Below are 15480 nucleotides of genomic sequence, written 5' to 3'. Positions count from 1 at the left end.
AAATTGATTGTCCTCTTTCTCCTGCCAAGCAAAAGTCTTTCCCCTTGGTCCTCAGTTGCTCATAAATTTTGCAGAAAATTGGGCTTTAGAGGTTTTTTGTTTTGTTTTTAAAGGCAGGTCTTCTGATTCCTCATCCTAAGAGATGACCTGTCATAAAGGAAATACTACTTTACAGAGCTTCTGACGTACTTATGCAAATATGCACTTGCTCTTGATGTTAATGATTCAAATAACCCAGTGTTTAGGAAACAGTAAATCTAGTAGCAACGGATGGTAGACTGAAATGGATGTTTAAGTGGGGTTGTGCAGGCTTCAGGGAAAACATTTTTCTTTCAGGAATTCTAAGGCTGTATGGATTTCTAGAAGCTGTAAATACTAAGATACCATAAACTGCCAAGAAACCAAGGCCAAGCGTCAGTATGTGCTTTGTACCTGCCCAAATACCCATAGTTTCTTAAGCTTGGTCTGTATGACCCCATTTGATTTTTCTTAAATCTCCACCACTTTTTTTTCTTATACTCCTTATAATCTCCTAGGAGATAACATCTTATGTAATCATAGCTGAGCTCAAAAGGTTGTTGGAATTTTCTTTTTGAAAGTAATACCTTATATGGAGTATATATAAAAGCCTGAAGAACCAGCTACAAGAAGAGTCTAGTCTCTTTTTTGGTTTTGAAGGGTACTCTTGACTTTTCCTAGAAGTCTTTCAAAATTTTACACCTTAAGTTTTTTTTTTTTCTCCTGATAAATTTGTTTTGAGAATGATGTAACTTGCTTCTTCAAGTTCTGTGCTCTTCTGCCATTCCAAGCCTGGCTTTCGAAACAGAATCTCCATGAAGGTCACATTTAACAAGCAGTGCAGTGATGGAACTCTGCATGGAATTTTTCACTTTTAATTAAGAAATATGTTTTCTTTTCAGCAAAATCCTGTGAAAACTGAGCGGCTATTTGTTATTCTCATGGAACCATTCAGGTGGTTTCCAGTCCAACATCCTGCTCAAAGCAGAGTCAACGCTGAATTCAGACTAGGTTGTTCAGGGCTTTGTCCAGCCTTTCTTGCAAACCTGTAAGAATGGAGCTTCTGAAACCTCTCTGGATAACCTGTTCCAATGTATACTTATCCCCATGGTGTTTCCCCCCCCCCCCCCCCCCCTTCGCTGTTTCAGTTCATGGCCATTGTCTCATCCTCCTGTCATACATTGCAGTAGAGAGCCTGGCTCCATCATAGTAACCCCCTCATAGATACTGGAAGGCTGCTACTGCGTGTCCTGCACAAGCCCAGGTCCATAAGCCTTTCCTCAAGGGGCAATTGCTTCAGCCCTGACCATCCCAAGAGCGGAGGCCCTCTGCTGAACTCACTCCAGTTTATCAAGATTTTTCTTATGCTGGATGCAGTATTACCGATGTGGTCTAACAAGTGCTGAATAAAGGCAAATAGCCACCTTCCTTGCTGCCAGGGCCTGCTGTCCATTGGGATGCCCGGGGCCTTTTCAGCAGAGCCAGTCAGTGCACAGAGGGTTAGTCCATCCTGGGTGCAGGACTTTGCATTTGTCCTTGTTAAATTTCATGAGTTTCTTATGATCTGGCTGTAAATTTATTAACGTTTTCTAGATTTTAAATCTCTATTCTAGAAGTTGCAACCTTCTTCCAAGAGAAAGCAGCTGAGGTAGCAATTGCTATGTTTCTACTCAGTTTGTGAAGAACATATTAACAAATTTTTAAATATACCTTATGTGGATTTCTGAGTAGAGCCAGAACCTAGGACACTTAAATACCCAGATTTCATACAAGCTGTGTTTTAAGTATAGGCTGAGTCATCTTTAGTTGCTCTCCCCAACAGGCTAGGTGTCTGAGAGTTCATAGATGCAAGTAAAATTTCTTGAATGTATAAAGCTCTTTGACTGCATCCTGAAAAATGCTGCCGTTTTGGCTGAACTGAGCGTCTTGCGGTCTTGTTAGTGATTCACGAAGTATCCTTAAGACTGCTAGCCAGATTGAAACACACAAATAAAACATTTGCTTGTATAACGTATTCAGTGACTCCTTATGACAAAGTATATAGCCACAGAGGTAGAAACAAGAACCCAGAGTCTTCAGGGAAGTTTCTCACCAGCACTACAACCTCTTGCACAAGATCGAGTTACCATTTTGGCTTAGTCTCAACTGTCCAAGTATCACGTCTTGTAGTGGTCAGAGTTATTCAGAAGTTGCATTATATAATAAGTGAACAGGTTACACTACTTCTGAATTGCTGTATTTTCTCTTTGGATGAAGAGCTACTGCAGAGAGAGGCATCTATAACTTCTTTGTGCCATTACACACTCTGCTGTAAATACTGTATTTCTGCCTTTATGTTCATATTCTGTTCTTTGTGCCTTTATATTACATGGTGCCTTTTGTGTCCTTTACATTCTTTGTCTGTGAAATCTTGTGTTTCTTTTTGCGTGGCGACAGGCTGAACAGAAATGCTGCTTAGAAAGGCATCTCTTGTAACCTGCTGTCTGCCTCGCTAGGAAGAACACCTTCCTGCAAAGTGAGAGGTGTGAGTTTCAATTCCCTTGAGCCTGACCTGATTCAGGATGCAGACTGTCTCTCACTGGATACATATTTTAATTGCTAGACTGTTCTATTAAAAAAGGAGCCTCATCACCATCACAACCCCTTTCCATGTTTTTAAAAAAACTGCTCTGAACCCAAACCTTAATTTCAGCACGCAAAGAGAGATTTAATTGTCCAAGCCAGGAGTAACTTTCTGAAGCTTGCAGGTGGTCCTCTGCAGCCTCCAGTATGTGTTGAAGTCCAGGTAGCTCATGGGCTTCAGAGCTGTCCTTCTTTGGGTCATTTCCTATAGCTAAGTGATTATTTTGAATCCCATTCTTAAATTCCCTTCTCTCCGTATGAAGCAAGTTCATCTTATCTCCCCTGCTCAACTGTGTTCAAAACACTTGACGCTGCAGGGCTAATCCTTTTATGGATCTGGGTCTTAGTCGTCACAACAGACCAGTGTTTGTATTTTTCATGGATTTTAAAGATGTGCTGTGTAGAGAGAGATTTTATACAGCCTTGAAACTTCAATGGCAGGTGAAAATAAGTAACTGTAGACTGTCTAGCATACACCAAATATGTAGTTGAATGCTTTGACTATTTAAATGTATGCATATTTGAATGTGGTCGTATGGTCTTATGGCGAATCATGAGATTCAAATTTAAGTGCATATGTAATACAGTGGTTTAACTTCTGTTTAAAAAAAATGAGTATGTTGGAGAGTTTTTCTTATTTACTTCTGGCGAGTCATTAATAAAGCAAATTGGATAAAAGGCCAGAGGCTGGTCGAGCTCCTGCGTTTCTAATAAAGGAACTGACAGCCTTGCTGAATAGCTCGGTGGCTTACCTCTGGCACTAGGTTTGAAATTGTCGATTGTAATTAATTTTGAAAAAAAAAATCTTTTTTTTAAATGTACCCTGCACCTGCAACCATAACTATATCCTGCTAACCTGTCTGACTGCTGAGCAAAGTAGGTGTTACTTTCCCTGGATGTAATAGATTTAAAATTGTGTTTACATTATCACATCTGGGATTGTCAGTTTGAATAGAGCTGGGGTTTTTTTCTCTTAACAGTTTTTATTTCAGCCAAAAACTAGCCTGTGTTTTCATTGACATGATCCTAGGCTTATAAATTTTCTCCATCAGCATAATTGATTTTGGTTGCGCATTACGGACTTTTTCCCAGCTGCTTTTTATCAGAGCTGTGTGAACAGGTGACTTTTATTTTTTTTTTTTTCCTCCCCTCCTCCTTTTACTCAACACCCAGCACAGGGACGGGCGGGCAATGGCTGAGGCGCACCCCGCCTCTCCGCTCTGTCTCCCGTCTTTCCCCTTTGCAGTGAAACAAAGCTTTTGCGACACCCAAACCAGACAATTGCTGCTGTTGGCGGGACGCCTGCAGTAAAATCAGTGGAGAGGAAGGGCCGGCTTCACCAAGGCCCCGAAGGAGGTGGGAAGGATCGTGATTTGTTCCCTTCGGCTCCTATCCGGCAGGCCAATGGTTAGAGCCTGTCATGTTGTTTTGACTGAAAAATTGGTCTGTATTTTTTAGTAGTTAAATTTGAACTAGCACTGCTCCACATCCATCTGTTCTGTTCTGCCCACTTTCAGAGTCAGTTTATTTTACAGTCACCCATGGTTTTTTCTGCTATTTGGTACCATGCTGTTTTATCCATGTCCACTCGCTTCCCTACAGGAACCATGGTATTTGTCATGTTTCTTGCCTTTCTTTAATTTCACAGGATTTAATGAAAAAAGCGGTGAGGGCGTGAGCTGTTTTTTCAGCTCATGATCTGCTCTAACACAAATAATTTTAAATCTTTCTGGTATTTGATCGAGATTGCTCAATAAGAGGAATGGCGCTTACAATAGATACTATGAGGTTTTCTGATGAAGAATTGGAATTACTGGTGGAGTTAAACCACTGAAAATTACCGGTGGTTAATCTCCAACTGCAAAGCCTGCTGAAGTGGCTCTGAACGTTGGGAAATGCACAAAGCGTTCAAGGGAAGGCTCGTGTGTGCTTGACTTATTCTCTGCAGCAGACGGACTCTGGTAGTAGGAGGTGTAATTTGTGGCACATTAGCTATTAGCCAGTGTCACTGCCTGAGTGGGTGGTGTGAGTCTTCTGTGGCTGTACGGCGTCGCATTGCGCATGTTTCGGAGCTAGGCTCCTCTCCCCAGTGCTGCAAGGGGATTTTCTTTTTCTTTCTTTCTTTCTTATTTTATTTATTTAGTTATTTTTTTTGCAAATGGTGTTCTGCATTTAAAGCCATGAATCTGCCACTTTTCAAATAGGCTATTTTGTCATGTGGATAAGAGCTAGAGTGAATGCTTTCTTGCCAAATTCTTAATGTTTTGCAAGACTGGGTTGTTGCAGTGTGTTTGACTCGCCTACCTTTTTTGGTACATGTTCCCCCGAGGATGAAGTATGTAATTTTGCTTGCTGTCTCTTGAAAATTACACTAACGTGTCATTTTGGAAACCCTATGCATATGCTCATGGTGTGCAGCAGAGGTTTTCCGAGTCTCAGCTTGGTGCACGTATTTTTTGTGTGCGCAATTCCACTTGGGTTGCTCTCAGTTCACTTTTTTCCCTAGGGGCACCTGTCTTCTGCCACATACCCATCAAGGCTAATTGCACCATCTGGAAGACTTTTGTGTAGCTGTTACTTGTGCAGAGCATCTCCTGGGAGCTTAATTCAGAATGTGAATGTGACCCCTGAAGCCATGTCAAGTAGCTGCAGTAGTTGCTAGTGTCTAAAGGATGATCACCGTAGGCTTTATTTGTTTCAAGTCGAATGCGGTTTGCTTTAGTGTGGATATGTTACATGTCAGTAACACAACTTCAGTGATGTTTTTGGATAGAATTAGACTTGGAGTACTGGTTTGGTGATATATCTATATAGAAACTCCTGGCTAAACTTGCACGCAAGCCTCGTGTAACATATAGGTTGTATGAACAAATTAAGGTGTTGAAACAACAGACATCTTGTTCCTTATTATTATTTTTTAACTAATGACCTCTGTTCATCCTCTAGTTTGAATCTGGTAAAAGCACTGTAGTGGTTTGTTCGTAGTAGTACCTATCCAGGCCGTGGCACATTTGAAGGCCAGTGCTTTGTAATCCTCTATTGGATAGCTTTCTCCTCTGTTTTCTGTAAAATCATATGCCTTGGCAAGCTGTTGAGCACAGGGCATTAAAAAACAAAATATTCTCATTTTATAAAAATATCACCACAATTTGTTACGCATTTTAAAAAGAGAAGTTCATGTATCATGGCACTCTGATTTTAGCAGCGCACGCATGTGGAAAAAGAGAGTACCAGTAACTCTTTCCTAAAACCCCTTTTCTTTTAAAATGATAGAATTGTGAATTGCACTGAGAAAATATGAAGACTATATTTGCCTTTAGTTGCATCACCTGCATAACTTGTATGCTTCTGAAGCTCAAGTCGGACAGGTATTTATACCACAAAGAGTCAGGAATTCTGTATACAGGATATTTACTTGGTATATATTTTTCCAAATATGTGTTTGCTGGGTTTTTTGGAATGGCTTAATGTTCATTGTGGCTCTAATTTTGGAAATCTATCAAATTGTAAAAGGTTAACTACCATGACTGTTTTATGTTAACTGCACATTGCAATATTGTAAGAAAAGTTATTTATTTGTGCAGTTAGTGAGAACGAAGGTGCATAAGTTACAAATTTGCAGAATGCCAAAGGCAAGTAACTTTCCCTGTCTTCACAATCCCACTCTCCGTGTACCTGGTCAACAGCCCTGCGATGACTCTTCTCAGGTATAGTCCTTAGACTGTGCAAGCCTCCCTCGTTTTGATGAGTTGGGAAATCCTGCACAATCAATTGTTATGCACTGTAGGAAAGTTATATAGTACCTTACTTTCACTGTTTGTTATGCTGGTTTTACTCATTTTTTTTTTTAAAGGGTCTTGGAGGATAGAAGAAGTAAGAGCCGATGGCTTGTGATGTGGTTTCTTCTCAGGATGCTACATTTGAATCTCGTGTGCTAGGAGCTAAAGTCCATGCTAAACGTCTTTTACTGAAGTTTTAGTTATCCATGTTCTCATAATTTCCAGAAGCCTTTTGATTGATTAGTTTTAAGATAGCTAGCAAGGTAACGCATTATTTTCTATTCTTGCTTTAGCGCTCTGTTAAGAGAGATTAACATTTAATCACATTATTGCAGATTAAGATGGGTGGCTAGTGCTGCTTCAGGCTAAATTTCAGGTTTGACTTTAAATGTTTGGTATCCACGTGGTCCTTAAAACAAAATTTACGCTGTCTTTTAGAAATTTAGCAGAATTTGACGACATCTTCTCTAATACCATGGCTCTTGAGGTTGCTACAAACATGGTGGCGTAGAGCCAGCCAGGCTGGTGGTGCGGCACACCTAACCTGGGCCACTCAGTGAGCCTGCAGCTGAAGAAGCAGACGGGATGTGCACAGATTAGAAAGGCAAGAACGAAAAGCTGCAGCTTCCTTTGGCTGATTGGGCCCCACCAGAGCTAAACACGGTGTGGGTTGCGGTGGAGGGTCATACCACCCTCCTCATGTGTCAGACACCGGTGACCAGTCTTTCTAGGGTGCAGCTGCATCCAGAGAGCCTTCGGGAGCTTCGGGCTTCTTTGAAGAGAATATTAGCCTGGAAGAATTGCAGGTGTGAATCTCAAGTTCAGTAGCTGCTCAGCACTAGCTACCCACATAGATGCTCTTTATTCTCCATGGAGATCTTTTAGAGACACTTTGGTTAACCCATTTCTCCAGCACTGTAGAAACAGTTGTAAAGACTCAGCAAAGGGAGTCAAGGTTTTATTTGCAGCAGCACAAGAACTTTTGCGTGGAAGGATGCTATTTAAATGATGCTTTTTAAAAAAAAAAAAAAAAAAAGTCTGTGAAAATGAAATAGTATATTGAAGATACGTCTGCATGGTGAATTGTGTACATGTAATGAACAGAAATCCAAACTGAACTTCAAGTTGCATCCGTTGTTTTCTTTATCCAAACATATTTCAAAGATAGACAACTTAAATTTTCATTCAGCTGTTTTGAAGACAGTTCTTTTTCGCACTAATCACTGAAAAATAAAAAGTTATATTCTGGAATAAAATGGGTTGAAATGCTTAGTAATCTGTGGTGTAGTTTTTATGATTTGTTTAGCAAATGTTTGGCTGATATCAGAGAAATGGGCTCCAATTTATTTATTGGAAATTAGTTTACAAATTTAATAGTTTCTGGAATATAGCATACTTTCATCTGAATATTTGGCCTTATTAGTGATTATGGGAAGTAGAAGGTGGCTTTGACAAGGACAGGAAGAATGAAATTTGAGACTCTGCAGTCCAAAAAGAAAATAAAACTTGCTTTAAAATAAGAATTTCCGAGATGGCACATCTTCAGGAATTCTTTTGACAGAAATGGTTTTGGAGGGGGGCTTCTGACCCCAAATTTAAAGGTACAGTATTTGAAACAGTTCACTTGTTTAAAACAAGCTATTAGCCTGTCTTTACTTCATTTAACTTCTTATATCCTTTTTCATCAGTTATTGCATATTCTGTTCCTAAAATCCTTAGCCACACTGCATTTATTGTGCAGTCTAATAATTACTCTGATCTAAACACTCATATTTCAGAAGATTATAGATCTTGGTTATACTTTTCCTCTTTTTCTTTTCTTTTCTTGAAGTATATGGGTTCTTTTTGGCTTATTCGTATGTCAAAAAACAAACTGAAGTCTCTTATGTTCCCGTTACAGTATATCACATTGAATTTTTTTGAAATACTCCTTTCATGACATCTTGACAGAAATGCAGGATGTACTCTACTCCTTGGAAATAAACAAGATTTAATCCTGAATACTTATTTTCATCTGTAGTAGTGATATTTCGTTATAAGTTATGGGTAAAGGATGGCAAAAGATCATGATTAGTAACTGTAGCTTATTTCCATGGAGATGCGAATATTAGAGACTCAATGAAATGATGGCACCCTGAGGTCCAAGTATTCTATTCCACTTCTGTATTACCAGTAAAAATGAACTGTGAAAAATCTACTTGTTTTTCTTTCCTTTTTGCAGGGGGTTTGTGTGTGATAGCCGGAATAATTTACAGATGCGAGGTTTGGTCGTATTGCTTATTTCCAAAGCTGCAGGACCCAGCACAGCAGAACTCTCTTTCCAGCACAACATGGTCAGTGGAATTTATTCCAGGTATGTAGTAATTTCCTTTAGTGAGATACACCAAGTTAAATTTATGAAGCAACTTTAAGATGATCTAAAATCACCATGAAGTCACCTGTATAGCTGCTCAGGAAAATCTGTACTTACATAATTACAAAAGTTGAAAAACAGAAAAAGCAAATCAACTTAAAATAGCAAGGATGTGAACGCGTGTATGAAATGACTTCTCTAATTATTCTGGCTTTGTCCCTCAGGATTATTATAAGCTTTCCACAGTGAAAACCATTTCCTGCTCCTTGTATAGCTCTTATAATAACCATGCCCAAATCCTAATTGGGTTTCTGGGCACAAACAAACAAAGGCATTTGAATGAAGATAGTTATCTGGAAGTTTTTGTAAAAAGGTACTCGGAATCAAAAATATAAAGATGCTAGAGATTCTTTCTTTTTTAATTAAATATTTTTGTTTTAAATCACTCAGGTTACCTATTTACTAGAAATTTCATTAAGGTGCCAGTCTTGTGGAATGCCAGTTAGTTTCACTGAGCACACGATTTTTGCTGTAGTCCCCTTAGAGAATATTTTCCCTAAAACAGCAGTGTAGAATAAAAAGCTTTTACCTCTCAGGTATCACAGCAGAATTACTGAACCTACCATTAAGTTTTCTCAGATTCTCTCTGGGATGATTTAGCTTCATCCAGTCCAAACGTATTTTCTTAAAGTACTTCAGATAAAAATATTTAATACTTCTAATGATAGTAATCAAAAAATAGTGGTTGCTTTTTTGTATGGTTGACAATTAACTGTCTCACTGAAATAATAAGTAATGTTAGTGGGTTCTAGTTGAAAAATTGTAAAATCTCAATTTTTGAAGTCCTTTTGAAAAATTGATTATTGTTGGTTGAGGGAACAGACTGTTTCTGCATTTTCAGTTAATTGTTTTTGATCACTGTGATCTATTAAATGAAGATACACAAACTTAGTGGCCTGTTTGTATCCTGATCTGTTGTAGAAGTGTGGAGATAGCATTGTAAAATTGATAAGATCAGAACAAATGAAGCCCTTTATTATATATAATATCTTAAGGTGGGGGGGGAGAGGGAATGCAGAGGGGGCAAGGGTGAGGGGATGAATAAAGAGAGAAAGAGAGAAAGAAAATGTATCTGAATTGGGAAGGACAGAGATGACAGTAAGAAAGAAAGAAGGCAAAAATATAATTTGTTACGGAGGGGCTGTGTTGTTCTTTTAGCTGTTTAATTCCATTCTTGTTTGGTTTTGTCCTTAATGTCCCCGTAGGGTTGTAAAAAATTTTATATTTATATGCAAATGATGCTGTATGAAAGTGTAATTCTAGTTAGTTAATTATAATGCAGGAGGTATTGTAGTTTGTTTTGTAAATGATGAAAAAAAGCTCATCTTAAATGTGCCCTATAAAAAGAGACAAAAAGCATTATTTTTGACAGCTAAGTTTTTGGGTATGATGATTCTGAGCATGGAGATAACTTTTGAGCAATTAAAACCGCCATTAGAAAGGTGGCTAGTGGAAGTATTTATTAGGAGCAACTAAAACATTGAGTTAATAATGAGCCAGTTGGTATAAATGGACGTTATTGGAGCTATGCCAGTTAAACCAGCTCAAAATCTAAGTTTAAGCACAAGTTAATAACCATTATAATATTTATGTTAGAGTTACCAAGGCACTCCAGAAAGTTTTCAACACTCCCACACAGCGTGTTTAAGATTCAGTACTCTCTGCAAAAGTGATAACAATGGAGTTATTAAGTCAAATAAATTTTCAGTGAAACTTTAAATCCGTAGTGTGGTGTGAATGTGGACAAACTTGGCATCTAGTAAAATGCTGGTGCATTGTACCATTTTGTGCTGTAGTGGGCCGGTTCTTGCACTCCACTGACGTCACAGCGAGATTTACTTTTGATTTTGGGCTACTTTCTTTTTTAATGAGTTTGTGACTGTGTGCTTTTCCAAATACACAGTGGGTCTTGTTTCTAATTTTGATTACTGGTATAAAACTAAGAGATCAGGCAGTCTGTAAAACTGTGATCTTAAAGGGCCTTTGTGATTGTTTTATGTATTACAAATAATGTTTTAGAAACTGCCTTCTGCTGAATAGGAACCAAAAGGCATTTTCCATTAGTGCATTTTTGTCTGCTATCTTAGTTACAGTGTAATTATATATGGTGTATATATTAGAGATATATATCAAAGGCATAGTATATCCCTCAGTGATCCAAAGAAATGCACTTACTCCTTTATTGTTCGTATGCTTCTCCAGCTTTGGAAAGTATTTTTTGGAAATAGATTCTTAGAGATTTTCATTTCAGCTGTAAACTATGCAGCCCTTTTTGTTGCCATGCCATATAATTACTTCATCTTCATGTATAAATATTTTGCTGGAAATATTATTTCTGGCACTGTAATGAGCATCTTCATTGCCTGATATTTGTGTGCTGTGAACATTATATTGTGGACTGTTAGCTATTGGATATGGCTCACTTGATCTTAGAGTAGTTAGTGGTGATTAATTAATGGCATTCCTGAAATCCTAGCGTGAGCAAAGTTGTTCCAGTACTCGTCGGTGATTACACCAGCCCCATCTTTCTTTTTCCCACTGTTTGTGTTGGAATCAGCTCCTCTGCTCTCTTTAAATCTTCAGTGCCACAGTGGATAGCCAGTTTGCATCGGTCCATTATATCTGGTACTGCAGTAAAAGTATAATCTGTGAACAGGAAGATGCAGGAGAGAAGTAGTACTGCCATAATTATTTAACTCAGGGGGAAAAAAAAAACATGAAAAAATGTGATGGACTTTTTTCCTCTTGGAATGAGGCATATTTTTCATAACCTTTTCTTCCGCATTTCATATTCTTGAATCAAAGTATAAACAAGCAGTACAATAACCGTAATTAAAACAGAAAACCATTGAGAACTGAATTTGGAATAGTCCAAAACTTCATTTTTTCTGTTCTTCTGATCTCTGGTTGTGTCAGTGCTTTGGGCAATTGATCCGAATGTATAAAAATAGATTATCTAGTGCATCTGTTCTTGACTGGTACACAATGGAGCAAAACTGATGCTCCTGCTGGAGAGGGATCCTTGCCAGAGTAATGGGGATTACAGTTTAGGTAGTTATAGGAATAGGGCTATGTAGTGATATGATGATGCCTATGGCCAGCATTGTCTTCAGCTATAGCACCTCATAATTTGCAGGAGACCTGATTTGCCCACATTGAGCTGGGGTAGAGGGTATTATATGCAAGGATAGTAACTGCTGGTTGCCTTAGGAGCCATGCTGAAGATAAGTGTCACAGAAGTCTGCTTGGTGAACTTTGCTCTGTACTGCCATCTCCCTGTCAGGTTGCCAGAAACCTGACTCTATTCCTATTGGCGCAGACCTTCATGGCTTTACCAGCACCGGTGATCCCTGAAGAGGATAAGTAGAAGCATGTTTAACAGCCCTGTTTCAGCTGCTGAACAGGTTTCCTAAAGCTGGAACTTTCTGCCAATGTCCTACACTTTAGGAAACAATTTCTTTGGCTGCAGAACCATGGTAAATGTAGTGATGAGGTACCATGCTCACTGCAGTGTGTGTCAGCAGTATCACGTAAAGGTTGATGTCACTGCCTGTACTCAACCAAAGTGTGCCCTATGTTCCCTTGGAACTGCTATTCTTCCTCTCCTGAAGAGAGAACAGAACTCACATTTGGTTTTATGCTGAATCTGAATAATTATAATTTATCATGCTAAAAGCTGATAGTATCAGAGGACACCTTAGATGTGACACTGGAGCCCAGAGCTCCATAAGACCTTTGAGACTCATATCTTGTGATTATATTAGCGTCTGATACTTTCTGCATTGCCTTCTTTAAGAGCAAAACTCATTTGGATAGTCAAGCATGCAGCTTTGCTGTTCCTTTACTCTGCTACTGGAAGTGAGATTTTTTTTTTAATTGAACCTCCACAACCATATGGTTTCTGAACACTTACTGCTTGATGCTTTATACCTGAAGCCTGATTCACAGCTGAAAATACAAAGACTGGGTCTGCTCAGTAAAGACCCAGAGGGATTTCTTTTGCTGTTCCTGTCTGACATTACTGTTCACTACTGGCTGGAGACTGAGGAATTTACTTGGCTCTATATATTGACTAATAAATTCCTCATGTAGCTTAAAAGGCAAGTGATGCTAAAGAACGTTCATCCATTGATTGCTTTTTCTGTGGATGTTGCTCCAGTTCCACGACAGTCAGGATGGGGCAGGTGTCATTCTGAAGATGCTGAGACAGAATGAATGAGAGGACATACTGCTCTGTCTTTTTGTGATTCCATCTAGTTTGCTTAGAGCTTTTCTTTGCTATATATGAAAACAGAGCTTTGCCTTGGCTCAATTTCCTTCCCCTAGATTCCAAAGAGTTTTACATCATCTTCAGATAAGGCCTCTAGATCTTCCATCCAGGCTAAACCACATGCTGCTGATAATACCTCTAGGTTCATACGATAATTCAAATTGGAAGGGGTTTCAGCAGGTGTGTAGTCCAGCCTCCTGCTCAAAGCAGGGTCAGCTATGAGGTCAGACTCCATCTAGTTCTCTTCATGAAGGTCAGGTCTTTCTGGGAAATAGTCTTTTCCCCAAGGTGTTAATAACCAAAATGTGGTTTAAACACATGGGCGAACTCCCCTTCCCCTGCCTTTAGCCTCTTGCTCTGTGTTTAATGCTGTAGTTCACATGCTTAAAATCAAGAAGCCGCACTGATGTTGTTAGAACCTAGCCTGTTAGGTGTCCTTAAGGTTGTTTGCTGAGAGTTGAAATATCCAAAGAAAAACTTTACTCCCCCCTATTTTGAAAATTAGTAATATGAGCTGTTTGAAGGCCTACTATGAGAACAGAAGTGTAAAGCTCTTGTCTGCCTTGGGGGTATTCCACCAAAAGTCGTTGTGTATTGGTGGGGATGCTAGAAATCTTTCCCATTCCTCATAGCTGACAGCTAGCCATCTGCAGCTCTACCCGTTCTTTCACTAAACCCTACGCCATAGCATTACAGAGGTGGTGATGTGTTTTTTAGAACAGTCTTTAATTGACGTATATGTGTGAAAGACGATCAAGCTGTCTCCATGAGTCCTGCAAACCGTGAAGACAGATATGAACTAGTTTAGTCAAAGGTACAGAGATGATATTATTAGAGTGCTTTTGAGATTTGCAGTCTGCACAGATTTACGCAAATTGACATTGATTTGTTGACTTGCCTTCTGTGTCTGTCCTGGACTGCTGTTGAACTGGGATTTTATGGATGAGAGGGAACTGAAATGGCAATATTCTGCTTTTGCATAATTAGTGTAATGGCTTGTGAGGTATGAGCGCACCTTCTCTTGAGACTGAGAGAATACAAAGGTGTCCCACTTCAAATGATACGCAGCATAAATACTCTGTGTGGATGTGCACCTTTGGCTCTGCCTTCCAGAGAGCTCCAACTATTGGTAAGTAACTTCAGTCCTGTCCCTGTGAATGGGACTGAAGAGCTGAGAGATGAGACTTCTGTTCTTGACTCATAAGGCTGTTGTCGCATCTCCATTTGGAGCAGATAATTACAACAGCAAAGGCCTGCTTTCTGGTTTAGGACCAGATAACAGTTACTCTGGCAGAGGAAGTCTTTTACTGTATAACCTCTCCCTTCATTTGCTCTGCTCATCAGTAAACATTTCCAGCAAATTCTTTATACTGTAGATTGTCTTAAAGATGTTTGTATTTTTTTTAAGTGATGTTTTAAATGCTTTGGAAATGAAATGCGAGTGCCTGTATGTAAATCTGTATTTGTTTAATTAATAGGCCTATTCAAGGAAACCAAATAGTCTCTCTTTAAAAGGAAGAAAGAAAAATACAAATCCATTACAAAGCCTCTAGGCTAATCAGCCATGGCAAACATTAGTAAATTTTAGTGTAGCTAAGATTAATTTTATTGTTAATGCAGTGACACTTAGAAGTTGCCTTGACCTGTTAGCTACTAAATTTTGTAAAAGCTGCCTTTTTACCTTGCATGGACAAGCTTTCAGCTTTTTATTAAAACTAGTATAGTTTCTTCTATGGACAAATTCTATTTGAGGATTATTGTAAAAGATAGAGCTCACGTGATTTTTGGTACCTACAAAAGTAAAACATAAGCATATGACTTTTCATCTCATCTTCTGGCCTCACCCCTTTTTTTCAGTTCTGTACTCTGAACTATAGTATTTGGAAGATTTGAATTTGACTGTTTCTTACTTCCATATTTTGCAGTAAATGATGCCCAACTTTACAATGGACTCCTGTACTGTCATGTGAAGAGTACGTCTGTATTTGCAAGAAGCTTTTTTTCATTACTACTTGCCTGAATTTACCAGTAAAACAAAACAAAATTAGATTTTTTTCCCTGACTTGTTGCAATGCAGAGGGAGCGGCTGGGAACTAGAGTCTGGGAAACTTCCTGCTGCATTTTACTTATCCCCATCAAAGGTGTAAATCATGATAGAACATGTTTAAACAAAGTAAAAAGCAAGAAATGAGAAAGATGTAGTAAGACCAGTGGTGTATGTAGGAACTTGAACAAAACTCTAAGAAGGCAGAGCTTTTTTTCTTTTGTATGGTGTAAGTATTCAAATTGGGAGCTTTGGTGCAGAATAGCTATTACACTTTAAATTCACACTGGTTTATTCCACACAAGCCCTGAGTCTCAGCTGCAGATATTGCAGA

At 38.9% G+C, this 15480-nt stretch overlaps 1 protein-coding gene across 5 annotated transcripts in view; it reads left to right on the top strand.

The window, feature by feature from the left end:
* The window catches only part of PDSS2 (decaprenyl diphosphate synthase subunit 2), a 125338-nt gene that overhangs the window by 44832 nt on the left and 65026 nt on the right, over positions 1-15480 (top strand). For 4 of the 5 annotated variants that reach the window (XM_026119884.2, XM_026119883.2, XM_026119886.2 and 1 more), the window contains exon 2: positions 8641-8772. The exons of the other annotated variant lie outside the window; for it this stretch is intronic. In XM_026119884.2, the coding sequence (XP_025975669.1) occupies positions 8641-8772 (132 nt within the window). The remainder of the gene's footprint in view (positions 1-8640; positions 8773-15480) is intronic. 5 annotated transcript variants of the gene reach the window in all.

The sequence above is a fragment of the Dromaius novaehollandiae genome, chromosome 3 (genome assembly GCF_036370855.1).
Source record: "Dromaius novaehollandiae isolate bDroNov1 chromosome 3, bDroNov1.hap1, whole genome shotgun sequence".
NCBI lineage: Eukaryota > Metazoa > Chordata > Aves > Casuariiformes > Dromaiidae > Dromaius > Dromaius novaehollandiae.
This window is presented reverse-complemented; position numbering and strand designations above follow the sequence as displayed.